This window comes from Microcaecilia unicolor, chromosome 6 (genome assembly GCF_901765095.1).
Source record: "Microcaecilia unicolor chromosome 6, aMicUni1.1, whole genome shotgun sequence".
Lineage (NCBI taxonomy): Eukaryota > Metazoa > Chordata > Amphibia > Gymnophiona > Siphonopidae > Microcaecilia > Microcaecilia unicolor.
The window spans coordinates 281123774-281150621 of record NC_044036.1 but is presented as its reverse complement, the minus strand read 5'-3'; the positions used below and the strand labels follow the sequence as shown (position 1 = coordinate 281150621).

The 26848-nt window shown below is 43.4% G+C and overlaps 1 protein-coding gene across 1 annotated transcript in view; it reads left to right on the top strand.

Moving 5' to 3' along the window:
- LOC115473023 (centrosome-associated protein 350-like) overlaps window positions 1-19778 on the top strand; it is a 161039-nt gene extending 141261 nt beyond the window's left edge. Inside the window, exons 29-32 of the mRNA XM_030207618.1 lie at window positions 1763-2104; window positions 7902-8045; window positions 15319-15444; window positions 17161-19778. Coding sequence (XP_030063478.1) covers window positions 1763-2104; window positions 7902-8045; window positions 15319-15444; window positions 17161-17316 — 768 coding nt within the window. The 3' untranslated portion in view covers window positions 17317-19778. The remainder of the gene's footprint in view (window positions 1-1762; window positions 2105-7901; window positions 8046-15318; window positions 15445-17160) is intronic.
- The last annotated feature ends 7070 nt before the right edge of the window (window positions 19779-26848 follow it).

Here is a 26848-nt window from a genome sequence, read left to right as displayed (position 1 = left end):
CACAAAGTATCAGTTCATTACAGCTAAAATAACTTTGAAAATTTAGAAAGGAGTGGAATATTTTGAATTGCTAAGAACGGATACTTATCTGATAGCATTCCGGATAGCGGTTGCTGGGAAAGCACTTCTGTAGAGAAAAAGAAAGATAATTAAAAACTGTCAGATCCAAGTGATATGCAAGCTTAAAAGTTGGGTTTATATTAGAATGTTATGAAATTTGTAATATTAGGGAACAAGAAATGCTGATAAATACAAAAGGTACCATCAAATTACTCTCGGAGTGGAAGATGAGGTTAGTGTATTTTGCTGCTCCTTCCCCTGTTCCCGGAGTTAACCCAGGGTAACAGCCGACTACTGATTGTGAGTACTCTGGGTCTCCTGCTATACTACACCTAGCCAGAACGGAACTGGGGGGGGGGGGGGGGGGGGGGAGTCACAGTAGATGGATGTGTGTAGTTTTAGTTGCTAAGGTATCAACTAAGCGTATTCTATGTACCGCACATAAATCTAGGTGCTGCTTGTAGAATTCGCTTAGTAGGCACTGATTTCCGCTCCGATTTTATCAGGGCTGCCGAGAGACTTAGCAGGGCCCAGGGCAAGGCTGCCCCCAGGGCCCCCCCCCACCGCTGCCGCCCGCCCGCCTGGGGCCGCTGCCACCCCCCCCCCACCACTGCAGTCCCCGGACTCACCTGCCTGCCTTCGGCTCCGTCGACAGCTCCCCTCCGTCAGCTACCGGGCCCCCTGCATTTAAATCGGCAGCGCCTCACCTCCGTGTAAAAGCGGCAGGATCGCCTCCCTTTGGGCCCTCCCTCACTGTGCCCCGCCCTCACGGAAACAGGACGTTACATCAGATGAGGGCGGGACACAGTGAAGGAGGGCCCGAAGGGAGGTGATCTTGCCGCTTTTACACGGAGGTGAGGCCCTGCCAATTTGGAAGCAGGGGGCCCGGTGGCAGACGGAGGGGGGCTGTCGACGGAGCCGAGGGCAGGCAGGTGAGACCGGGGACTGCAGCGCCGGTGGCCTGGAAGCAGGAGAAGGAGAGAGACCACGGCGTCGGGCCCCACTTGGAGGCATGGGGAATTTTGTCCCCCCTGCCTCCCCCTCTTGGCGGACCTGGATTTTATAGGCGCCATATATAGAACATCCCCCTTAGCGGCTAGCCCGGTCACCAGTTATATCGTGCAACGTATCCGGTTAGTGCCCATATTCATTGGCTGACTAGCTAATTTTAGCAGCCAGACAGACCTACATAAATAACAGGTCTGTCTAGGACCATTATAACTTAGCCTGTCAGCTATTGGCTTAACCGGCTATGTGCATAGCGGCCGTAAAAACCCTGTAAATTCAATCCTGGTCACAGAATACAGCCTGGCATTGAATTTCAAGGTTTGCTGCCAACCGCGGGAGGCAGCTCAGCTAACTCCTGCAGTCTGAATATCAGCCCCAATCTGTTTACCATTATGCTATGTCATTGTATTGTGATATAAGCAATGACTAGAGCAAATTATATTTATTTATTTTTAAGTTTTGAGATGTTAAAGCAGTATTTCGTTTGGCATAAACAGCAAGCATGTCATAAAAAGTTAATTGCTTTACAGGTTTCAGCATTTGTTGCTTAAAAATATACTATAATGATTGAATAAATTCTATGGACCTTATTCAATAAAATGCTTTTATAGGTAAAGAGTGGAAAAAAGTTTTTTGTGTACTTGGAAAACCTTCACTGTAACACATATTGAAAAGTATCTCTGTTTTTTCCCAGTTCCTCAGGAAATTACTTGATGCAGGAATCTTTGGAGGGAGTGGAGACTTTGCCCAAATGGGTTCAGTGCTGTCCACTGAAGGAATAATAACTCAAAGGCAAAATTTGTATCGATTAGACCACTGGCAGTCAGCCCCATGGAAGAAAACAGAGGAAGTGGCCTTTGTGGTGCCCCATAAGAGTTCATATGTGAAGAAGCTGGTGGCACATATGGTAGATGCCCTGTGGTCTTGTCGGACTGGCATTTCAAGATCTGAAAGAGTTTCCAGGCCACAGGACCATGAGCAGGAGGAAATCACAGAGGACTGCTGGAATGCAGAAAGCAAGAGGGTTTATAGTCAGGTATTTTGGTGTACATGCTTTCTACTTTCCTTGTCCTTTTAAATATAGTTTTCCATATTAAAGTAGGGTCATGCAGAAACCAGAACTGCAGTTTTGAATATAGCTTGGGTGTTATTTAAAATTGTTCTTTTTAAAGGCTTGTCTATAATAAAGAAAGTTTTTAGCAACTGAATAAATGTATTCTGACTAGCCTGCCTAACCTCAACAGGAGATGGAGGGCAGAAAAACTAAGTAGTTTCTAGAGGGGACACTCTGGATTCCTGCAGGATTAAAGAGCAGCTGGGGTTGTTATAATTTGCAAACATTAGTGCTACAGCTGGCCTTCATTTCAAAAGAGGAAATAATAAGAACAGATGGTTAAACTGCATACTTTTAGAGGTTATCTTTATACTCTTAGTAAAGGATGACTTCTTCTTGCAGTGCATTGGGGATTTAGTAGTTTATTTATTTATTTATTGCATTTGTATCCCACATTTTCCCACCTTTTTGCGGGCTCAGTGTGGCTTACAATACATTATGAATAATGGAAATACAGTTTGTTACAATTCAGGTTATGGATTACATTGTGAAGGGTAAGCGAGATAAAGTCAAAGTCAAAGTCAGGACACTATCCAGCTTATTTTCGAAAGAGAAAAACGCCTATAGTGTGACCTAAATCGGGAGATAGACGTTTGTCTCGCAAAGGCGCCCAAATCGATATAATCAAAAGCCGATTTTGGGCGTTTCCAACTGCACTCCATCGCGGAAACGAATAAAGTTGACGGGGGCATGTCGGAGGCGTGGTGGAGGTGGAACTGGGGCGTGGTTATCAGCCAAGGAGAGATGGGCGTCTTTAGCTGATAATCGAAAAAAAAAAAGATGTTTTTACCGCAGTTTTGGGTCACTTTTTTTGGACCTTTTTTTTTCACGAACAAGTCCCAAAAAGTGCTCTAACTGCCCAGATGACCACTGGAGGGAATTGGGGATGACCTCCCCGGACTCCCCCAGTGGTCACTAACCCCCTCCCACCAAAAAACCCCCACTTTAAAAACTTTTTTTCCAGCCTGTATGCCAGCCTCAAATGCCATACCCACCTCCATGACAGCAGAATGTGTTCGATCCTGTCACAGCCTTTCCCTGGGTCAGATGTGGCTCTCGGGTGCAGTACTACTACTACTTAACATTTCTAGAGCGCTACTAGGGTTATGCAGCGCTGTACAAATTAACGAATAAGGACGGTCCCTGCTCAGAAGAGCTTACAATCTAAAGAACGAAATGTCAAGTTGGGGGTAGTTGAGATTTCCTGAGAAATCACATCAGCATTGCATTGTGGTGGGTGTAGGGTATTGGGCTCCGTGATTTCATTAGCTTGTGTTACAGTCTCACGATGTTGGTAGTTGGTAGGCTCTTCTCCCATGGTGCTTTTCCCCCTGCCTACTGGGTCAGAGTGTGCCCTGTTGTGTTTCCTGTTGTAGTCCATGCAGTAGTGGCCATTTTTGTAAGCCAGTTTTAGTTCCCTTTCCTGTGTTAGCCACGTTAGAGAACTTAGTTCTTCCCTTGAATGTGGCTGAAAGAGGGCATTGTACAGCATTCTGCCAGCTCTGACCTACTGCTCATCTCAGTACCAGGGAGACTAGTTGCCAGTGGGGCACAACCTCTGATCTACAGTTAACTGTGAGTAAAGGCGGTTATTCCAATAAAGGACGTTTTCGGAGAGATTAGTCTTCAGGTGTCAACTGGTGTGCCAATGTTATATAGCAGCAACCAGTCCTAGAGGCCTGCGTGTATGCAGGTCCCTGGAGCACATTTAGTGGGTACCGCAGTGCACTTCAGCCAGGTGGCCCCAGGCCCAACCCCCCCACCTGTAACACTTGTGCTGGTAAATGGGAGGCCTCCAAAACCCACTGTACCCACATGTAGGTGCCCCCTTTACCCCTAAGAGCTATGGTAGTGTTGTACATTTGTGGGTAGTGGGTTTTGGGGGAGGGGGGTTGGGTGTTCAGCACCCTTGGTAAGGGAGCTATGCATGTGGGAGCTTTTTCTGAAGTCCACCGTACTGACCTAGGGTGCCCAGTTGGTGTCCTGGCATAGCAGGGGGGCCAGTGTACTACCAATCCTGGCCCCTCCCACGCCCAGCTCAAAAACATCCATTTTTTCGAAAATACGGTTCGGCCCGCCCCTTCATGGACCCGTTCTCGGAGATAAATGCCCATGGAGATAGGCGTTTCTGTTCGATTATGCCCCTTTATATCTGACCTCATGTGACCAGACAGTTCGGCTCAGTCCACTCAAATTTGTGTCGCTTGTTCTGTTATGTGTGTGTGGTTTGTTATTATATGCTGTGTAATTTCTTGGGCTTTTTAAAAAAATTTTCTATATGATTTTGAAACTTACTGGATAGGCAGTTAACCCTTTAGTGTCTAATGTTCCCGTAATAAGCCATTTAGACACTAAAGGGTTAATAAGATGTATATAAATACATGATTAGGTATATAGAGGCCAATTTTTAGACCGCAGGATTTAGACCGTCTAACTCCCGCGGTCAGCGCTGAGCCCATTCAATGCCAGGCCATTTCCAGTGACCGGCATTGAATATCCAATTTATTTTTGGTCGGTTTCAAGATATTCGGCAAAATAGATATTCAGACTTACCCCCCCCCCCCCTGTTTACTAAGCCATGCTAGAGGCTGCTGTGCACTAATGCCAACACAGCCCACTCACTTTGAATGAGCTGTGTCGGCATGAGTGCACAGCAGCCTCTAGCACAGCTTAGCAAACAGGGGGGGTTAACCGGTTATCTTGAAACTGTCCAAAGATATTCCATGTTTTCACGTGGCTAAATATGGCCTCTAAACTCGCTTTAAAAATCGGCAGATAGCCGATTATATTGTGCAATATAACCGGCTAGCTGCTAACCAGGGATATACAGCAGGGGATAGCTAGTTTCCCCTGCTGAATATCAGCAGATAGCCAGTTAAGTACTATTTAACTGGTCAGCAGACGTTCGGACTGGTTAAATAGTGCTGAATATCAGGGAGCTAGTTTTTGGAGGGCAAATTTGGGGGGGTTGCCAAAAAGTGGTTGCCATAAAAGGGAAAGGGAAAGGAGAAAAGGAAAGGGGATGGGACATGATATAGATAGAAATATATAAACATGATGGCAGATAAGGGCCAAATGGCCCATCCAATCGGCCCATCCTCAGTAACCACTATCTCCTCCTTTTCCTAAGGAATACCACATGCCTGTCCCAGGCTTATTAAAATTCTGAGTCTTTATCTCCACTACCTCCACTGGGAGGCCATTCCACGTGTCCACCACCCTTTCTGTGATAAGGCCCATTTCCCGGCCCATTAAAAAAATAGCCTTTTCCCCGAGCTGTGGTAAAAAATGGCCCAGTGCATGCCTAAAAGACATGCCCACACTACTGCAGGCTACTTGTTACAGCGGCTTTGTAAAAGGACCCCTCTGAGAGTTATCTTTGCTTTCACCCAGAATGAAGTATTTTAAATTTTCTTTGGTTTTGCTGTTTGCCTCTTGAATTCTGTGGAATATGACTACATCAGTATTTTGATTTTGACTATATTTAAATGGGGTAGCAAGCTAGTTGAAGTGCTTATTGCCCTCAGTTTGAAGTGAAGACAGGATCATGCTCAGTGGATGACTTATATCCAGTTCCAGATGTTGGTGATGTAGGAAACTCTGTGTAGAGGATGGGGATAATGATGATAGATGGACTGTAATGAAACTGATAAAATATTATACAATGCCAAGTGGGACCCTGCCTGATAACTGCATAAAAGTGGTTTCTTCCATTTCTTTATGGTATAAAAGCTGTCTAAGCTGTGTGCTTTTTATCATGGGATGTGAATATTTTTATCCGCTGATTGTAGAACAAATTTCCAATAGAAATTTGGTTCTGCAAGACACATTCAAATAAATGGTAACTTGAAAGATTGGTATATTACTACTACTACTTAACATTTCTAAAGCGCTACTAGGGTTACGCAGCGCTGTACAATTTAACATAGAAGGACAGTCCCTGCTGAACGAGCTTACAATCTAAAAGACAAGTGTACAGACAAAGTGGGGCAGTCTAGATTTCCAAAAGGTTAGGTGCTGAAGGCAGCATTGAAGAGGTGAGTATATATGGGGTGAAGCAAAAAAAAAACCAACAACTTTTTGCCATTTTCTCAGCACCTTCTTTGAATTTCAACAAGAAATGTTATGTACTTATTTAAATTTTTTATTTATAACCATTTAAATTTTTACAAGTGATAAAACAACTTGCCGGAAATACAGAGAAAATAATATATAGGAATTATTTCAGTCAGGTAATTCTATTCTCTTCCTTAGACCACTAAATAGGGAGAGTGAAACAAGACAAGGAGATCAATTAAACAGTAAACAGAAAAAAAAGTGGTATTAACCTGATTATCCCAGTTGGTCGCGCAGCGGTCCCGCACTTGCTGCTCAGGGGACAAAATGCTGGCTGACCGCCAGTTGTCCCCTTCCTCTCAGTTATGGTAACTTGCAGAGAGGAAATTTACGTAAAGAATACGAAACTTCAGAGGGCAACTGGGCCATTGGATATACGAACTTCAGGTCGCCATGTTACCACTCTCCCAGTTTGGGACACTCTTTGTCTGGTTTCTCCTCAGAGGCCTGTCTGATATGGGTAACCCTTCAGCATAGCCCTCTGAGTCATTGAAACACAGAATCCCCTCCACCACTACAAGGTGGTGTCCCTTCGGAGGGGTTATGTACTTATTTAATCATAATACGTAAGTAAACAACATATGAATTACCTTAAGCTATGTTACTGACATTTTAGTGTTACTACCTAGCGATTGTAGGGCCCTGTTTACTAAGCCGCGTTAGTGCTTTTAGCGCGCGCTGTGTAGGTGCCCACAATATTCCTGTGGGTGCCTACACAGCATGTGCTAATTTTGTACACGCGCTAAAAATGCTAGCTCACCTTAGTAAACAGGGCCCTTAGTGCATTAAAAATGTTCAAGCTAAAACACAGTAAAATAATGTCATTCAAATAATACAATTAACAATGTGTCAGAATTTCACAGTCACTATGAATGCTCAAAGTGTCCACCCAAGCTTCAACACAGGCCTTCAGTCACTTTTGGTAAGTTCTTAACAGCCTTGTTGATTGGTCGTCCCAGATCATCTGCATTGCTTCCTTAAGTTCAGCGATTGTTTGTACCTTTGGGTGAAGCTTGTGAAAGGCCTCCAGCATTGCTCCTCACACAAAAGTCTACACCACTGTGACATTATTAACAGTAATCTTGTAGCTCATTTTAATAGTTTTACAGTGCAAACATTTTTTGAACGCATGAAAATCGCTATGTGGTCATGTTAAAAAGTCTGTAAATTTGCCATGTTTCAAGATAATTTTATTCAACTTGGCACATACACGTAGATAGTAACAACAAATAAAGCTGTAAAATTTCACACTGAAATTCCAAGAGGTTGCTGAGAAAACAGCAAAAAAAAAAAAAAAACCGTCAGGGGGGTACTTTTTTTTTTTGCCTCACCCTGTATGTATCTTGTGTAAATAAGTTTGGTATTTCTATCAAAAATGGTGTTCTGATTTCTTTCTTGTTTTACAATTTTTTTGTAAACCATTTTGTTCTAAACAAGTTAAGCGGTATATCAGACATAATAAATATAAGCATAAATACATCTCAGCACCTGGGTGAATCAAATCATATGTGCCACAAATTATAAAAAAAAATACTAGTAAATTGTGCGTGGTGAGACGTCAGGGCTGGGAGCACTGCAGTCATTCTTGCTTTTATTTTCCCAGGTCATATCTGATTTGACGTATGAGCTGCTGCAATCTCGATCTGAGCCCTCTAGGAGTTCAAGCGTACAGCCATGGTTGAAAGATAAGATGAGTACCCAGTGTTCTAAGCACATTCTCAGAAAACAAGATGTTAATGAAGTTAAGGTACAGAATGCCTTCGCTTATCATATGACTCTTACTTTAGCAATCCTGGCTAGAGTTGTTAAAAGGTTGACTTGCCTCTTTCTTGCCTCTGTTCTTTTGATCTAATATTTGCCTTAAGTCTTTCTTTTCTAAATATAGAATTTGAGAAACCTTTTGCCCTTTATATCTTATATTTTCATCTGCTTCTTTTAATTTTTTTTTTTTTTCTTTTTAAATAAAAGATGAGCACTTGTTATTATAGCCATGCCTCTTCTCCAAGCCCAAAGTTCAATTCCTTGTGCTATAACCATGGTGATGCTTGTAGTGGATTCTGAATAGTCTCAGTACAGATACTGTTATCCTATTTTTCATTTTATTTTGTAAACCACTTTGATTAACTAAGGGGTCCTTTTACTAAGCTGTGGTAAAATGTGGCTTTAGCGAGCCCTTATGTGGGGTTTTCCCCGTATGCTAAGGCCATTTTTACCACAGCTGGAAAATGGCCAATTTTCTATTTTTTCTATTAATGGCCATGTGCTAATGTTGTCATTAGAATGCGTCAATTGAAATGAATTACCGCATAAGCACTTACTGACACCTATTTTATAAGTGGTATGAGCTCATGCTAACCAGTTAGTGTGCAGTAAGGTTAGCAGTGCTGATTAGAACAGATATGCCTACTCTCTGCCCCCTGACTTGCCCCCTCCCACAAAAAAAAATGCAAAAAATTATTAGTGCCTGGATTGGTGCATGCTGATTTGGAACTTACTGTAGGACGTCTGAGTGAGTCCCACAGCAAGTCATTTTCAGTCGAGTTAAGCATGCGCAAGTGCTTACTGCAGCTTAGTAAAAGGGCCCCTTAGGTTAGAAAGGTGGGCAAGCAAACTTTGTAAATAAATAGAGAAATTCTGTTCCGATTCATAACAGAGGGGACCCTTTTACTAAAGCTTAGCGTGCACTTATGAACATTAACGTGGCCCACAGGTAAAAAGTAGGATGCGCAGCATTTATCATGTGTTAATGTCTGTTAGTGTGCGCTAAACTTTAGTAAAAGAGACCCAGAGTCTCAAAAGACTTTTTACAAATAGTAAAAAATAGGCACCTACTGCCGGATTCTATGTAGTAGGCCTAGAGATCCGTGCTGAAATCCAGGCATATTCTATAACAACGCGTGTAACTTAATTGGCTTAACAAGTTAATCAGCGTTGATAACAGCACTTAACAAGCAATAATGAGCACTAATTGGCGATAATTAGAATTTGCGTGTGCAACTTGCTAAGCGTATTCTGAAATGAGTTGCACCTAAGTTCTAATGCTTGCAGTTCAAAAGGGGCATGGCTATGGGTAGAGAAATGGTCATTTTGTGGGTGTTCCTAAATTTATGCACATTGTTATAGAATATAGCCCAGTGTGTGGAAATATATGTGCAGGGATTTATGCCACATTTTTGTTGGTGTAAATGGAGGCAGGGCCGCCAAGAGGGGGGGCAGGGGAGCAAAATTCCCCGGACCCGGGCCTCCAAGGGGGGCCTGGCACCAGGGTCTCTCTCTCCTGCTGGGATCCGAGTGATCATGTCCCAACAGGAGCAGGAGAGAGAAAACTTAGCGCCGTGGCCAGGCCCCCCTTGGCGGCTGGGATGGACCTGGAGGAGCAACTCCAGCGCTGCTCTTCTGCCCAGCTGAATGGCGGCTTTTCCTCTCAGGACGCATGCTCGGTTTTGAAACCAAGCATGCCCTGAGAGAAAAGCAGCCACAGGGGCAGGCAATCAGCAGAAGAACAGCGCTGGAGGAAGATGTCTTCTGCTGGCAGGGCCTTGGGATCCCCGTCAGCAAACAAGGTATTTTGTGGCAGCAATCTGGGGGGGGGGGGGGGGCAGTGGCGACAATTGTGTGTGTGGGGTGGCTGCGATCCAGGGGGGCGGTGGAGGCGGCCCTGCCCCGTGCACGGTTCAGTCCCTGAATGGAGGCTCATAGTTTTAGGAGCTGGGATATCAACCAGGCGTAATCTATATACTGTGCCTAAATCTAGGTGCTGCTTATAGAATACGCTTAGGTGGAATTGCTTACCATGCAGATTTTTTAGGTGCCTTATATAGAATCTGGCCCCTAATGACTGACACTGACTATTTAGCAATTGCCTGAAAATATTTTAACTGTGCTGCTTGAGGGGGGTGGGGGGAGGCAGTAAAGGTTAGGTAGTTTACAAGCTGTATCCACAATTTTACCTGTGCAAAATTTTAATATGCAATATGACTTGGGTATGATTTGGGCAGGAGAAAAAATAAATGGTATTTCCCATTTCATATGAGGAAGGCACATCTGTGGGCTCTGAAAACAACGTCGTAATTTACAGCTGATCCCTAGGTTTTGCAAAAGCGCTTGTTTTGGGCAGCGCTGTACAGGAAGAATTAGGAGAGGTCTTCTTTTTTAATCCTCCAATGTTCCCCCCCCCCCCATTAAAACTGAGGGTGCTGAATGATTGTGGGCTCTGTACCTAATTGGGGAAATGTAGACACATAGGGCCCTGTTTACTAAGCCACGCTGCAGGCACGCTAACTTTTTAGTTTGCGCTTAAAATTAGCGAATGCTTATGTTAGAGATACCCATTATATTCCTATGGGTGTCTCTAGCATTAATGCATGCTAATTTTTAGGGCACGCTAAAAAATTTGTGTGCCTACAGTGCAACTTACCGAACAGAGCCCATACGTTTCCAAAATGGCAAACATACGACACTAACCCCAGGATTCTATAAATGGTGTGCAAATTTATACATGCAAAATTGTGCAATATCTTGAGATCCGTGGACAACTAAGTTAGCTAATGAGCCAATTAGTACTAATAAATGGGTTCTAACAATTATTGGCTTTAACTGACAATTTGGATTTGCGCACATCGTGCTATGTGTTATTTTATAAAGATCCATGCATACATCTTATAGTGCACAACTCAAAAGGGGGGCATGGCCATGGGAGAGGCATGGGCAGGTCAAGGTTGTTCACCAAAGATGTATGCAGTATTACTGAATACAGGGGATCCGTACCTAACTTATGCACCAGGATTTACACCAGGTTTCAGTTGGTGTAAATCCTTGCACCCAAAGTTTGGCACAGAAATCGACTCTAAGCACTATTCTATAAATGGTGTGTAACTTACTTAATTACATAAGTATTGCCATACTGGGAAAGACCAAAGGTCCATCAAGCCCAGCATCCTGTCTCCAACAGTGGCCAATCCAGGTCACAAATACCCGGCAAGATCCCAAAAATGTACAAATCATTTTATACTGCTTATCCCAGAAATAGTGGATTTTCCTCAAGTCCATTTAATAACAGTCTATGGACTTTTCCTTTAGGAAGCCGTCCAAACCTTTTTAAAACTCTGCAAAGCTAACTGCTTTTACCACATTCTCTGGCAACGAATTCCAGAGTTTAATTTCATGTTGAGTGAAGAAACATTTTCTCAGATTCGTTTTAAATTTACTACATTGTAGCTTCACTGCATGCCCCCTAGTCCTAGTAATTTTGGAAAAAGTAAACAGACGCTTCACATCTACCCGTTCAACTCCACTCATTATTTTATAGACCTCTATCATATCTCCCCTCAGCCGCCTTTTCTGCAAGCTGAAGAGCCCTAGCCGCTTTAGCCTTTCCTCATAGGGAAGTCGTCCCATCCCCTTTATCATTTTTTGTCGCCCTTCTCTGCACCTTTTCTAATTCCACTATATCTTTTTTGAGATGTGGCGACCAGAACTGAACACAATATTCGAGGTGCGGTCGCACCATGGAGCGATACAAAGGCATTATAACATCCCCATTTTGTTTTCCATTCCTTTCCTAATAATACCTAACATTCTATTTACTTTCTTAGCCGCAGCAGCACACTGAGCAGAAGGTTTCAAAGCATCATCAAAGACGACACCTAGATCCCTTTCTTGGTCCATGGCTCCTAACGTGGAACCTTGCATGATGTAGTTATAATTTGGGTTCCACTTTCCCAGATGCATGTCAGGCTGATACCACGATCTGTGAGCCCCTGTGCCAAACAACGTCTGGCAGCCAGACAGTTCTGATCTTACCTGAAGAATCAGGGCTGGAACCTCCAAGGAGGACAGGGCTGGACGCAGGATGTGCAGCAGGCAGATGGCAAAAGGCCACTCCCAGGACCAACCAAAGGCTTGCGGCAGGAGGCAGAGTCCAGGTCCAAGCAGAGGTACAAGGCAAGCAGTAGGCAACAGCAACGTCCAGGTCCAAACAGAAGTTCAAGGCAGGCGGCAGGCAGAAGCAAAGTCCAGGTCCAAACAGAGGTTCAAGGCAGGCGGCAGACAAAAGCAAAGTCCAGGTCCAAACAGAAGTTCAAGGCAGGCGACAGGCAAAAGCAAAGTCCAGGTCCAAACAGAAGTTCAAGGCAGGCGGCAGGCAAAAGCAAAGTCCAGGTCCAAACAGAAGTTCAAGGCAGGCGGCAGGCAAAAGCAAAGTCCAGGTCCAAACAGAAGTTCAAGGCGGGCGGCAGGCAAAAGCAAAGTCCAGGTCCAAACAGAAGTTCAAGGCGGGCGGCAGGCAAAAGCAAAGTCCAGGTCCAAACAGAAGTTCAAGGCAGGCGGCAGGCAACAGCAAAGTCCAGGTCCAAACAGAAGTTCAAGGCAGGCGGCAGGCAACAGCAAAGTCCAGGTCCAAACAGAAGTTCAAGGCAGGCGGCAGGCAAAAGCAAAGTCCAGGTCCAAACAGAAGTTCAAAGCAGGTACACAATCCAAAGACACTGAACTCAGGAATCCACACTAGCAGAAGCCGAAGCAAAGAGTTCTGTCAGAGTCTGATTTAAGTAGCCCCCTCCATCAGGGAAACCACCATCAGCTGTCCGGAAGGCGTGGCCAACAACCAGCCCAAGAGGCTCTGGATAGGCTGGTCACAAGGAGCGGGCGGAGCCTAGGCGCGACCAGCCAATCCGAGCCCAGAAGAGGCGTTCCCCATGCTCCTGGGTCCCGCACCCGGAAGAGACTCTCCAGCTAGAGTGCGCCGGCCATTTTGGCAGCGTCGGCGCTCTCCAGACGCTACTGCTGCATAGCGGCGGACCGGAGCCGTCCAGGAGGAAGCCAAGACTCCCCCACCATGCCGCCCGTAGCCAGCGATACCCCGCTCTCTCCTGCTCGTGGAGCGAGGCATCCCTGCAGGCAGAGCGGCACAGGTAAGGGACGTGACAATGCATCACTTTGCACTTGCTCACATTAAACGTCATCTGTCATTTAGACGCCCAGTCTCCCAGTCTCGTAAGGTCCTCTTGTAATTTTTCACAATTCTTCTGCGATTTAACGACTTTGAATAACTTTGTGTCATCAGGAAATTTAATTACCTCACTTGTTACTCCCATCTCTAGGTCATTTATAAATATGTTAAAAAGCAGCGGTCCCAGCACAGACCCCTGGGGAACCCCACTAACTACCCTTCTCCATTGAGAATACTGACCATTTAACCCTACTCTCTGTTTTCTATCTTTTAACCAGTTTTTAATCCACAATAGAACACTACCTCCTATCCCATGAATCTCCAATTTCCTCTGGAGTCTTTCATGAGGTACTTTGTCAAACACCTTCTGAAAATCCAGATACACAATATCAACCGGCTCACCTTTATCCACATATTTGTTCACCCCTTCAAAGAAATGTAGTAGATTGATGAGGCAAGATTTCCCTTCACTAAATCCATGTTGACTTTGTCTCATTAATCCATGCTTTTGAATATGCTCTGTAATTTTGTTCTTAATAATAGTCTCTACCATTTTGCCTGGCACCAACATCAGACTCACCGGTCTATAATTTCCCGGATCTCCTCTGGAACCTTTTTTAAAAATCGGCGTTACATTTGCCACCCTCCAATCTTCCGGTACCACGCTCGATTTTAAGGATAAATTACATATTACTAACAATAGCTAGGAGTAGAAGAGAGGGAATCCAAAGCACAACCGAACAGAACAGATGAGCTAAATTACAAAGGGGTCCTTTTACTAAGCCATGGTAAAAAGTGACCTGCGGTAGTGTAGGTGCATGTATTGGGTGCGCACCGGGCCAGTTTTTACCGCATCTACAAAAAATGGGGCTTTTTTTAATGGGATGGGAAAAAGGCCTGTGGTAAAAATGAAACCAGTGCGCACCCAATACCGGCCTGAGCCCTTAACGCCACCCATTGATCTAGTGGTAAAGGCTCACGTGGTACACATGCGGTGACTGGTTGGCGCGTGCTAAGTGCTGATTACCGCTGGAACCGGCGCGCTTAGGAGGAAATAAATAAATAATTCATCCAGGCGCTATAGGCACGTGCCAAATCTGAAATTACCACCAGGAGGGCACGCTGACCTGGCGGTAGTCTCATTTTGGCGCATGCTGCACGTGCGTAGAGCCTACCGCCGCTTAATAAAAGGGCCCCAAAGTATGTTTGTGGACATTTACATTATAAATGTTTTTTTTGCCTATACTCCTGATGCAGGCAGTTTCTGATTTGTACATTCTTTCTAAAATGTGCCTTACAATTAGCTTAATGACTGAACTGCAATTTAATAATAATAATAAACTGGTCTTATATCCCACTAATATCTCACAGTTCAAAGTTGGTTAGACAATCACAAGAGACCAGAATCAGTTATCTGGGAAGAAAATAACACTATTAGATAAAATAAAAAATTTGAGCGGAAAACGTATTTCTGAAACAAAAAGGTTTTCATCCTTTTCCTAAAAAACAAAATATAATTGAGAAGAATGAAAAATATCAGCAATATCATTCTGAAACCTAGCTGCCTGAAAGGCCAGGTTTAATTCAAATAAATGTAATCTCTTCTTTCCCTTAGCCGAGGGGAATGCATAACCAACATCACCTTTTCGTCTTGTTCTCGGAGCGACAAAAAACAAAAAATGATCATACAAATAATCAGGTGCTATACCATGCAAAACCTTAAAGAGAAAACAATCTAACTCAGGACCCTGTTTAGTAAGGTGCGCTACTGTTTTTAGCGTGCGCTCACGCTAGAGACACCCATAATATATGAATGTCTCTTGTGTGCCTACAGCACAGCTTAGGAAACAGGGCCCTTAAAGTATACTCTGGCTTCAATAGACCAATGTAATCTTATATATATATATATATATATATATATATATATATATATATATATATATAATTTTATTTTATTGCCAAAATTTTTAATTAAAAAACATGAAAGCTGAAGTTTTGCTGTACTTGAGTCTCTGTTGTAAGAACTTTCCTTTAGTCTTTGTGTTAGAAGATACAACTCAACTCTCTTACTCAGTCATTTATTCAGGAAGAAGTTGTTAAGATCTTGAATCTGGAAGGGAATGATTTAGAGACAAAGAGAAAGCTCCAACGGATTACAAAATTTGAAAACTATAGAAGAGACAGAGTGGACCTTTTGCTGGTAAGATACTGCTGTAAAATGCCAATTCAAAAGCTATGTAATTTACAGCAAACAGTGTAACATCATGCTTTGTCTATGATTATTAGTCAGGAAGGCAGTGACATTTTGGTGATTCTAAAAGTCAAAAAAGTTCCATGCATATGCACCGACTCCGTGGGTGCTCGAGCACCCCCAATATTTTCACCCGCAGGAAGTCGGAACTGGAAGTTCCCTTCCCAGCCAGCCTGACCTGCCCGGTGCCCGCCCTCTTGTCTTCTCCCTCAACAGTCCTCCGCCGGTCCGCCCTCGCCTTCCTGCGTGCCACCCAGAATTTTAAAAGTCATCTTACCTCGGGGTCCTGGTGGCAGCAGTGAAAGGCGAGGAGGCTCGGAGCTTCAGCCTTCCTTTCTCTCTCAGGTCTGCTCCCGCCCTCATTTCCTGTTTCCGCAAGGGCGGGACCAGAGCTGAGAGAGAAGGGAAGACTGAAGCGCCGAGCCTGCTCGCCTTTCACTGCTGCCGCCGGGATCCCGAGATAAGATGACTTTTAAAATTCTGGGCGGCGCGCAGGAAGGCAAGGGCAGAGGACTGTTGTGGGAGAAGAGGTCGGGCTGGGGTTGGGCCTGGCACTCGGAGGGAGGGGGGCCTGGAACTCGAAGGGAGGGAGGAAGGGGGCCTAGAACTCAGAGGGAGGGGGCCTGAGAGGGAGGGAAGGGGGCCTGGAACTCAGGAGAGGGAGGGAGGGCGTGCCTGGAACTCGGAGGGAGGGAGGGAGGGGGGCTTGGAACTTGGAAGAGAGGAAGGGGGGCCTGGAACTCGGAGGAGAGGGAGGGGGAGGGGGAGAGGGATAGGGAGGGGGAGAGGGAGGGGGAGAGGAGGGGGGAGGGGAGGGGTAATGCACCACCTGTAAAAAAAAAAAAAAACATTTTCAGCACCCCCAATCATTTTGAAAAGTTGGCTCCTATGGTTCCATGTTTCCAAGTTTGGAAGCATGCTCATGTTTTTCGAAGTCTAAACATTTTTAACATTTATGGGGAAAAAGTAGTGGTAGCAGGTTTGTGCTTATTGGCATAGCTGAAACTGGATCCTAGCACATAGCATGTGCAAAATGACTGGGTTCTACTGACCAGCAGATAATGACACACAGATAAATATAACCATGTGTTTGATATTTCCAAGTGGTCTTTTGATCAATCAGGCCATATGCTACCATGTTTGCAACATCAGATGAGACTGAGCATTCCCAGGGTGGTCTGAACTGTGACCCACAACATTTAGCTTGCTTCCAAACACCTGTATATGTGCATTCAAGTTATGGGTGGGGTTAGTTTTGAAGAAATGGCACTTCTTAATTCAGTTTGATGACTATTGAACCCTATTGGGAGGTGGGGATAGTGCTGGGCAGACTTATACGGTCTGTGCCAGAGCTGGTGGCGGGAGGCGGGGCCGGTGGTTGGGAGGCGGGGATAGTGCTGGGCAGACTTATACGGTCTGTGCTCTGAAGAGCACAGGTACAAATCAAAGTAGGGTATACACAAAAAGTAGCACATATGAGTTATCTTGTTGGGCAGACTGGATGGACCGTGCAGGTCTTTTTCTGCCGTCATCTACTATTAGAGGCAGTCAGAAATACATTATAAGCAGACCAGCTCTCTAGCCATTGGTTCCATGTGCAGTTTATCTAGCCAATGGAAACTGAGCATCCCTCATGCAAATTTACTGTATTTTCATATCATTTAGATCCAAGAGCTTCAGAAAGAAGAAGCTGAATGGACTGAGTACTCAGAGGATGAACTAGCAGTAAAGATGAAAATAACTGAAGACATATTTGAGTCTCTGATTGCAGATACCATTGAGATTCTGAAAAAGATATATCTGAGGAAAACACACATTTAAACTAATTTTAAAGATCAAGAACTTTATGTGATCCTGTAGATAAAAGAACTACAACCATACACAATTATGACTGAGATTGTTCAGATAAAGGTATCTGTTTGTTTCATCTTATGCATCTGAGGTTCTTTTGCATATATGGGATATATGATTAAATGGAAATGTGGTCTGAGGAGCAAGGGTGAAGTGCTACCACACTGGGGGCCCTTTTGCTAAAGAGTTGGCACATGGCCGCTGGCAGTAGTTCTGCCTCAAGCTCGCAACATTTCCGGCGCTATGGAAAATAATTATATAATTTTTAGTGTAGCATTAAGTTGGTGGTAAGTGCTCCCCCCTGCATGGCCACATGGTAAGAATAATTTTTCCACGTGGCCATGTCTTTATTAGGAGCTTTTTACCCACTGTGGTAAAAACGGCCCCCACCGCTACCGCAGGGCCCTATTTACCACAGCTTGGTAACAGGACCCCTGAATGACAAACCCATGTCCCTGGTTAATGGTAGAACAAAATCCATGCTGATGATTACAGACTACCTCTAAAAGATACACTGTAATCATAGAAATTACCAAAGATCACTATGAGATCATGTTAATGCAGCAACTAGAAAGACCCCAGAAAGCTCAGATTGTTGAATGCATTTACACTGTTTAGGAATTGCAAGATTTGAGAATATAGTTCCCTTTTCTTTCTCTTTTTGTTTAAATCAGAATAAAAGATAAAAAAGAAATCTGCTACAAATGTGAAATTCAGCATTGCCTTGTAGTGAGTTAATTGGCAGTGCTTGTGATGTCTCTTATGATACAAAGCATTAACGTTTGTGCTGATGTGTCAGATAAAACCGTACAGCCCTTTTACAACCAGTGCCAGAGAAAATCACCCACTGGAGGAAGCATGACTTAACTTATAGAAGGAAGTTATCTGCTGACATACTGAGTCTTTTTGTTTTATACACTAGGCATGATAGCCAAACGTTTCCTAAGTCCTTCTCCAAAAGCTGAAAATGTGTGAAAAATTGACACACAGAATTAAATCTCCACATCCCAAACCCAAACATGCTTCCTTTTTTCTTTTAATTTAATCCTTCAGCTTCCAGATTCACTGTAGCAAACTTTTTATTCCAGCATAGCATAAGCAGACATCAACTCATACACACACAAAAAAAGAAATGATATTCCATAATGTAATTATTATTTGGTTCCTACTTCTCTTTATAGAATACTGATGAATAGCAAGGCACTTATATGCTTATATTTTGGGCGCAAGCTCTTATAGCAGCCATTAAGCCGCCCATGGCAAGCTCCATGCCATCACATTTAGTCACCATTTTATAGAATAGCATGGAGCCAGACTATTGGTGTTTGCACACAGGTATGTGCACACTCATGTGTGCAGATCTGCACTGTTCTGGTCCTACGTGCATTCTAGGCGCCTAAATGTTGGTGCCCCTCTTTGCCAATCACAATTAGTAAAATGTATCATTTGCAGCCCTTCAAAATGACCAGATGTGCCATTTAATCTATATCTGCCATCATTAAATATGTTACAAGGTTCAGAGAAGTTTCTGAAGACAGATCCGTAAATAATGCCAGATTGGACTTGGGTGTCTCCACTTCATACTTCCAGGACTAAGCAACAGGGAATGGACTTTATTTATTTGGATTTGGCTCACAACTTTTTCAGTAGTAGCTCAAGGCGAGTTTTCAGTTACACTAGGTATTTCCCTGTCCCTGGAGGGCTCACAATCTGATTTTGTGATTGAGGCAATGAAAGGATACATGACTTGCTCTAGATCATAAGGAGCAGCAGTGGGGTTTGAACTGTGCTTCCCTGGTTGTCAGACTGATGCTCTAACCACTACTTCATCAACATCATCAGAAACGTCAGCCTCAATTTATTTGCTACATGATTTTCCAACTGAAACTCTGAACTTGTGTTACAAAAAAGCTAGAGTCTGCAACAGGATGCTTTCATTTGGTAATACAACAGGATTATAACTCAAATAGGTCACAAATGAGGTCAAGCACATAAAGAACATGGGGAATCCATGATTAAAGTAGTTACTATTCCTGTTACTTCCAAGTGACTCACACTGGCCGCTGTAAGAGATGAGCTGGGCTTGATTGAACCATTGGTCCATCTCAAAGGACAGCTATTATGGTCTTTTAGGTAGTTGTGCCATGCAAGAAGCAACTCAATGATAGTGAATCAGGAACAATGAACAAGGAAAAAACCCCCATTTGCCTAACTAATATATTCAAATCCTGTGCATTCGAGGAAGCATAATTTAATAATTTTAGGATGGCTTTGCCCAGCTTCAGGGCTTAAAAATGTTTATAGAATCATATTTGCCCATTTCATCACATACACACAGCTACATCCTATGTCAGTAATTTAATTCTGGCATTTATAATCCACTTAACCATCAAGTTCAAGGTGGAGAACAATCACACATTATTAGCAGGTAATTTCTCTGTCCCTAGAGGGCTCATAATCTAAGGATGTTTTTTTACTAAGGTGCACTAATGTTTTTAGCTCACGCTAGGCGTCTTCATTGTTTAGTGCCAGCTGATTTTTAGCATGAGCTAATAACATTAGCGTACCTTAGTAAAGGACCCCCTCTAAGTTTTTGTACCTAAGGCAAAAATAATAATAATAATAATGCAATACAGAGGCTCTGTGACTCACATAAAGCAAACAGACTTTATGTGGATTTCAGGCTGGCCATGAATCGTAAGCAAATTGTCCATTGTGCATAACCCTCGTTATCATCCCTCTTAGGTCTTAAGAGCATGTCAGTGGGCAGTGCGATGGGTATTAATGGAATATCTGTGGTTGCGTTTCTACCCATTCTTGAATATTTCATTTTTCTCAGGCTGCAGTGGGTAATTTTTGTTTTCTGGTGAATATTTCTTGGCAGATCCCAAATACTTCCTGCTCTGTGCCCCCTAGAAACCAAAATAAATTTGAGTGAATTGAGCTCTTTGTTTATAACTATTTATTGCATCATAAGAATACCTATTTATATGTGTTCTTGTACACAATAAAAATATAATATATTTGGAACTTGTACATATTCAGAATGTGAACATGGATATTCATACTTCATATACAGAATTCTGTTAATTTTCTAAGTACTTAATAAATACTGGATAACACACACTCTGCTAGCATCATTTGGACCCATTTAGCTGATCCTATTGGATTTTCCAACATTTCATTAATAATTATCTTCCTTTTGTGGACAAGAAGAGGGTAATGTTAATGAAATATTTTCCATCTGTAAAGCAGTTTCAAAAGCCATGGGTGGCAATAGGTGGGCACAGGCCCACCCAGCAGTGGCACATTTTTACTGTAGCTAGTGGGGATCCCTAAGCCCTGCCAGCTGAAGACTCCCAGCACCTCTCATCCCTTCCTCCCACTGGTGATCCAGCATCTCTCCCACTCTCTCAACCCCCCCCCCCCCACAGTGTACCTTTTAAAAGCGTCACTTTCAGAGGTTACCAGCAGCGAGTGGCAGTTCATACATGATGTTTGTGCCAGCCCCAGAGCCTTCTCTCTGACACGGTCCCACCTATATGGACACAGCAAGTTCTGTCAGAGGGAGAGTTCTGGGGCTGGTGTGAACGGCGTATGTGAGTTGCTTGCTTGCCACTGGCAACTTCCAGAAATTACATTTTAAAAAGGTACACAGGGCAGAGGGGCTTGAGAGATTGGGAGAGATGGTGGATCACCAGTGGAGGGAGGGAGGGAGGGAGGGAGGGAGGGAGAGAAGCTGAACCATGGGGAGGGTGGGGGGGGGGAGGAAATGTTGTGCTCATCCGCTTTGGTCTCAGGCCACCCAAAATTGGCCATCTGGCTATGACACTGCTGTAAAGTATGTTTTACATGTGGAAAATATCTATTATTAAATTGCAAAGTTGAATATCTGTATACAAGACAACTCTTTTATATGATCCATGCGTAGATATTCCCAGGGGTGTGGTTTGGGTGGAGTGGGGTTGAGTTGTGATGTATATGTGCACTGTATAAAATTAACGGGCATGAACAGAATACATGCACACATTTATGAAGAAAACGTTACTGAGTTTATAAAAAATCTATAAAGTTCTGTATAGAAGGCATGGAACCAAACAAGCTTTGTAGTGATTAGATGGCAACACCAGTAATGGGAAAGCAAAGCAAGTGCTGTGCGGATTTCTATGGTCTATGCCGTGATCATGGCTGGACATATAGGGCTGTGCCAGGCACACTTCTATGGTCTCTGTCCTGATTGTGGCTGGACAGATTTGGATGGGCTGGAGTGGGTCTTCAATGACAACTTCAAAAGTTGGAGAACAAGGCCAGTTCCAGGAGACTTTTATGGCCTGTGCCCTGAAAATGGCAAGGAGAAACCAAGATCATGTATAAATATATAGTATCACATCATATTTCGTGCTATGAACTTATCTTGTTGGGTGGACTGGATGGACTGTACAGGTCTTTATCTGCCGTCATCTACTATGTTACTATGATTGGACCTATGAGGAGTTGGGTGTCTGACCGGTACCTAAAGAAAGCATTACTGAATGCCGTGTTCACCATATGAAAGTCCGACAGGAAAAGTTGGGGGAGTATACTGAATTGCCTTTATAAAATATGTATAAAACAGGTGCATTTTTTGAAATATTAATATGTGCCCTATTATATTTAAATCATTTTTATTGAAGAACAACCACAAATAACGGTACTCACATCACCATAGAATTTCAAGATAAAGACAAAAACCACTTCCCAACACTCAGCCCACCCCCCCTCCCCTCCCATCCCATCCCCACTGCATGGGGACCGCTCTGGCTGTCAAATGTTCAAGATCCAACTTCATGCCATCGGAGGAGAGTACTCCAGAACTATTCCCAAAGCTGTTGAAAGAGGAAAAGTACCCTGTTATAAAATTACCTCCACAGCGGTTCAATTTAGACTTGAGTTCAGTTTCAGATTCATTTCATTTTGGGACATGAGAGATGGGGATTCCATAGACATAGAGCAAGAGAGGCATAAAGTAGAATTGAGAACAGAAAAGCTGAGTTCATTCTGAAATGGTGTCTGTTAGGAAATGATTGCATGTTGGTTTGGGCTGAGGTGAAGTCAGGAATGGAAGGGAGAGCTGGGTCCCTTCATCATGGAGTGGGCACACCTAAGGGTCTTTTTACTAAAGAGTGGCTGTGCGCCAACCCAGAACTACCGCCGGTCCAACGCAGCCACCAGCGGTAGTTCCGCCTCCTGCGCATGCCATTTCTGGCATTGCTGGATTTTAAAGAAATATATACCATTGGGGTAGCGCCGGAGCCTTTACCACCACCTCATTGGGTGGCAGTAGGTGCTCTCCCCCACTTGCCCGTGTGGTAAGTGCAAGCTTACCATATAGTCATGGGTTTTTCAGGCTTTTTACCTGCTGTGGCAAAAAGGGCCCAGGTGCACGGCAAAAACAGCCGCAGCCGCCACCGCTACTGCAGGGCCCTTTTTACTGCAGCTTGGTAAAAGGACCCCTAAATGCACTGTGCATCTTATAAAATTCTGTAAATTGCATGTATATTTTTTATTTATTCATTTAGATTTTGCTCACACCTTTTTCAGTAGTAGCTCAAGGTGAGTTACATTTAGGTACACTGGATATTTCTCTGTCCCAGGAGGGCTCACAATCTAAGGAGCAGCAGCAGCAGGATTTGAACTGGCCACCTCTGGATTGCAAGACAGGTGCGCTAACCACTAGGCCAATCCTCCACTATATGTTGGAGACTTGCAGTTAAATGTTACAACACTAAGGGGTCCTTTTACTAAGCCGAGCTAAAAAATGGCTGGTGCTGCTATCAGTGCATGGGTTTCCTGCGTGCTGTAGTCACTTTTAGCATGGCAGCAAAATGGTCGTGTTCGGCTTTTTTTGTAATGGCTGTGCTCTAATTTCCCCATCAGTATATGGCCATTCCCGCCAGAAGCCCTTACCACCACCTATTTAGGAGGTGGTAAGGGCTTCTGTGCTACTCCCGCGCTAATGTGCCCATGCTATCTAATTAGTGCATGCATACCTACTCTCCTCCTCCCAGACACACCTCCTGTGGCAAAAAAATACAAAATATTTTTAACTGCAGGAGTAGCATACGCTGATGGCCAAACTACAGCAGGATGTCCTTTTACCATCGGTAGGCCAGTGTTAGGCCTGCCATGCCTTTGTAAAAGGGCCCCTTACAGACGTTCAAATATTTGAAAGGTATTAACCCGTAAATGAACCTTTTTCGGAGATGTGAAGGCGGTAGAACTAGAGGACATGAATTGAGGTTGAAGGGGGGCAGAATCAGGCAGGGCTGGTCTTAGCAATTGTGGGGCCCTGTGCAGACCAGTTCAATGGGGGCCCCCGCCCTGCCTGCCCCACCCGCCACCATAAGCCATAATTTATCAGATTAAAAGGAGGTTTAGAGCTCTCAAAACCCCATCTCACCCCATATCTTGATGTGCATCTAGCATGTTTCAGTTGAAAGCGGCAGACAGCGGCAGTGATTTTTATACACGTTAGCTGCCGAGCCCAGAGTCTCCTCACTGCTGCATCCTGCCCTTGCAGAAGCAGGAAGTGACATCAAAAGGGGGTGGGACACAGCAGGTAGGAGGCTCTGGGTTCGGCAGCTGACAGGATATGAAAATCGCTACCACTACCTAATGCTTTCTACTGAAATGTGGATGCACATTAAGGTACGAAGCCAGAAGGTGTTCTGAGACAGGAGGACAGACATTCCAGAGATGGGGGGCCCCTAGGAGCATGGGGCCCTGTGCGACCGCCCCTGTTGCCCCTACCTAAGACCGGCCCTGGACTTAGGACTAATGTTGTTACAAGAAATTATTTATTTTGGGGAAAATAGCTCTAGAGCAACTCGCCACTGCTTATAATTTAAGAGCAAGCGCTGTATTTATAAGTTTTAGGATATTAATTTCTCCACCAATCACCAAAGGTGATAATTGCAATAAATTAAATAAATTAAATATATATATAGCTTCAATATACTCAGAACACAAAGAGACCGTATTTTTAGCTTCAAAAAGGTTGATTTAATATACAATTGCACACGAGAGGTAGGTTTTAAGAGGAATCTTTACAGGTAATCTGTGCATAAAAATAGAACAAAGTAGCAGGTCTAGATCAAAAGTTATGTTACTCACAAGTCCTTGTTACAAGCATGCTGTGGTCCAGCTGGTTGATGAGCACATGTTTCAGGAGCAAGGCATCAGGGCTTCTGCAGTGAATGGATCTGAGTTGCTTGCAGTTGAAGAGAATCTGAGTCTTGCTTGCAGTTGAAGAGAATCTGAGTCTTGGGAAACAGCTTGTCCTTTTATATCTTGCAATCTGCAGGAGCATATGCCATGTGGATCTTTGTTCTGATTTCCTGGTTTCCACACGACCCCTGAGCATTTGCAAAGCATTGTGGTATCTTGGTCTGCACACGACCCCTGAGTTGGTCCCATGTCTTATGACATCACGAGACTTACAGTCTGGATGTTCTTTTGATGTCCTGCTCAGTCTCTGGGGCAGATACACATTACAAGTCCTTCCTTTCTGCACATGTCTGGAAGCTGATGGGAGGGGCAGGTATACCTTTGACAACCAAATGTCCTGTTTATGGTCTCCTCTGAGTTCTTTGTTTTATTCAGGTGCCCACCTTAGTCCATCTTTTGTTAGGTGGGAGGACAGAGGAATAGAGTCAATTTAAAACTTTAAAGCAGTCTTAAGTCTTTTGTTTGAGGAATGAGAAAAGGCAAGGTGAGGCCCCAAAGGGGGAGGGAAGAGGGCTTTTGGAATGAGACTATTTTCTCTGCTGCAGTGTCAAATATATATTTTTAAAAGATACACAAATATATTGGTGTATATATAATCCAGCAAATATGCTACATATTTCAGTAATAAACTGATACCATTACATTCCCTCTCTTGGCTCCGAGTGAAAATAAATTTTTAATATATTGGAATGAAGAGCCATAAAATGAACTATAAAAGCTAAAATTAAAAAAACAACTCTAACCTTGTACAGTAGCATAATATCAAAAGAACAATAGCAAAGGTACTGAACTGTTTACATGGGCATGTGTACTGGAAGAGGTGAATCTTTTAATAATGGACATTGAACAGACTGGACCGTGCAGGTATTTTCCTGCCGTCATCTACTATGTCACATCACTATGAATCTTGGAATATGTCCTTAGCTGGAATATGACTGTTATAAGCAAAAAGACTCATCATTATTACTTTGTTTGCTCATGACTTACATTTAGGTAGCTAGGGTTAAGTTTTCTGTGGTCAGTTTCATTAGACTTCCATTCAGTCAGGTGGCAGAGTATGGCTTTGCTCTGGTTTAAAATAGGATTGCAAGTACACTTTATATGACTTCAGCCACACAAGTGTCATTTTGCTCTATTTCCAGAGACCACCTCTTTTTGTGTCACCTGCTCAGGGGCATAGGCTGCTCCCAAGTTTATGCCACAGGATATCTTACCCAGTATGCTAGCCAGATCAATAGCATGAGAGTGCACAATTGACCAATTTACCACCGCAATGGGGTGGAACAATCTATTCAGTCATATTTTCAGCGTTTGACATTCCAAGGAAAAATATTCTATGAATGTTTCCTAACACTGTGAATGTTTCCCTATATTCTCTATTTCAGAGGCTAACTGAGGTATTCACGGCAGTGATAAGCAAGAGTGTAAATGTGGAGCTATTATACTACTGTTTCATTAGAAACAAGAAAGACACATGTATGCAATTATAATAATTTACACACAAAACAATTATTCCTATCAATCCTATGCAATAATATTTACTTAATCATTGACCAAATAAAAACAGAGTCATGGTATAGTGCCATGAACTACCTTTCAGAGAGAAACTTTTTATTGTTCAGAGAGAAACCTTTTATGGGTAATGAGTGTGGTAAAACGTTGCCATATTTATCTGCTTTAGCAGTGTTTAATGTAGCAAATTAATAGACAATACTCATGTGTTTAATGTTGTAAAGAATGTAGAAAAGATATGTTAATTGTGCTTTGCACACAGCCAATATTTCATTCCAGAGAGAGCATTTTGCACGTACTGGCTGTGTACACTAAAAAGGTCAGAAATATTCCCTGTACTGATTGTACCTGATAGATCATGTAAAGAGAAACCTTTGCTCATATTTTCAAATATACACCTGTGAATATATAACCTTAGATAGCAATTGGTAGAACTTAATATATGTCTGTAGCTTGTATGATAATCTTTTCTGTAGCTTTTCTGCCACTGAAAATGGTCTCTTTTTTTTTCTTTCTTGGACAATGTGAACTAATGGAGGGACTGTTAGTAGGGAGGGTCTATGAATGTCTGTGTATAATTTCTTGGTACCCCATAACATAAAACAAACATGTAACATGGAGACCACATGACAAACAAACAAAGAACTCTATTAGGCCTTTAGGTCTCCGATCGTCCATTCCAGATCCAGGATTGAGCTTAACCTGCAAATAAAGCACAAGAACA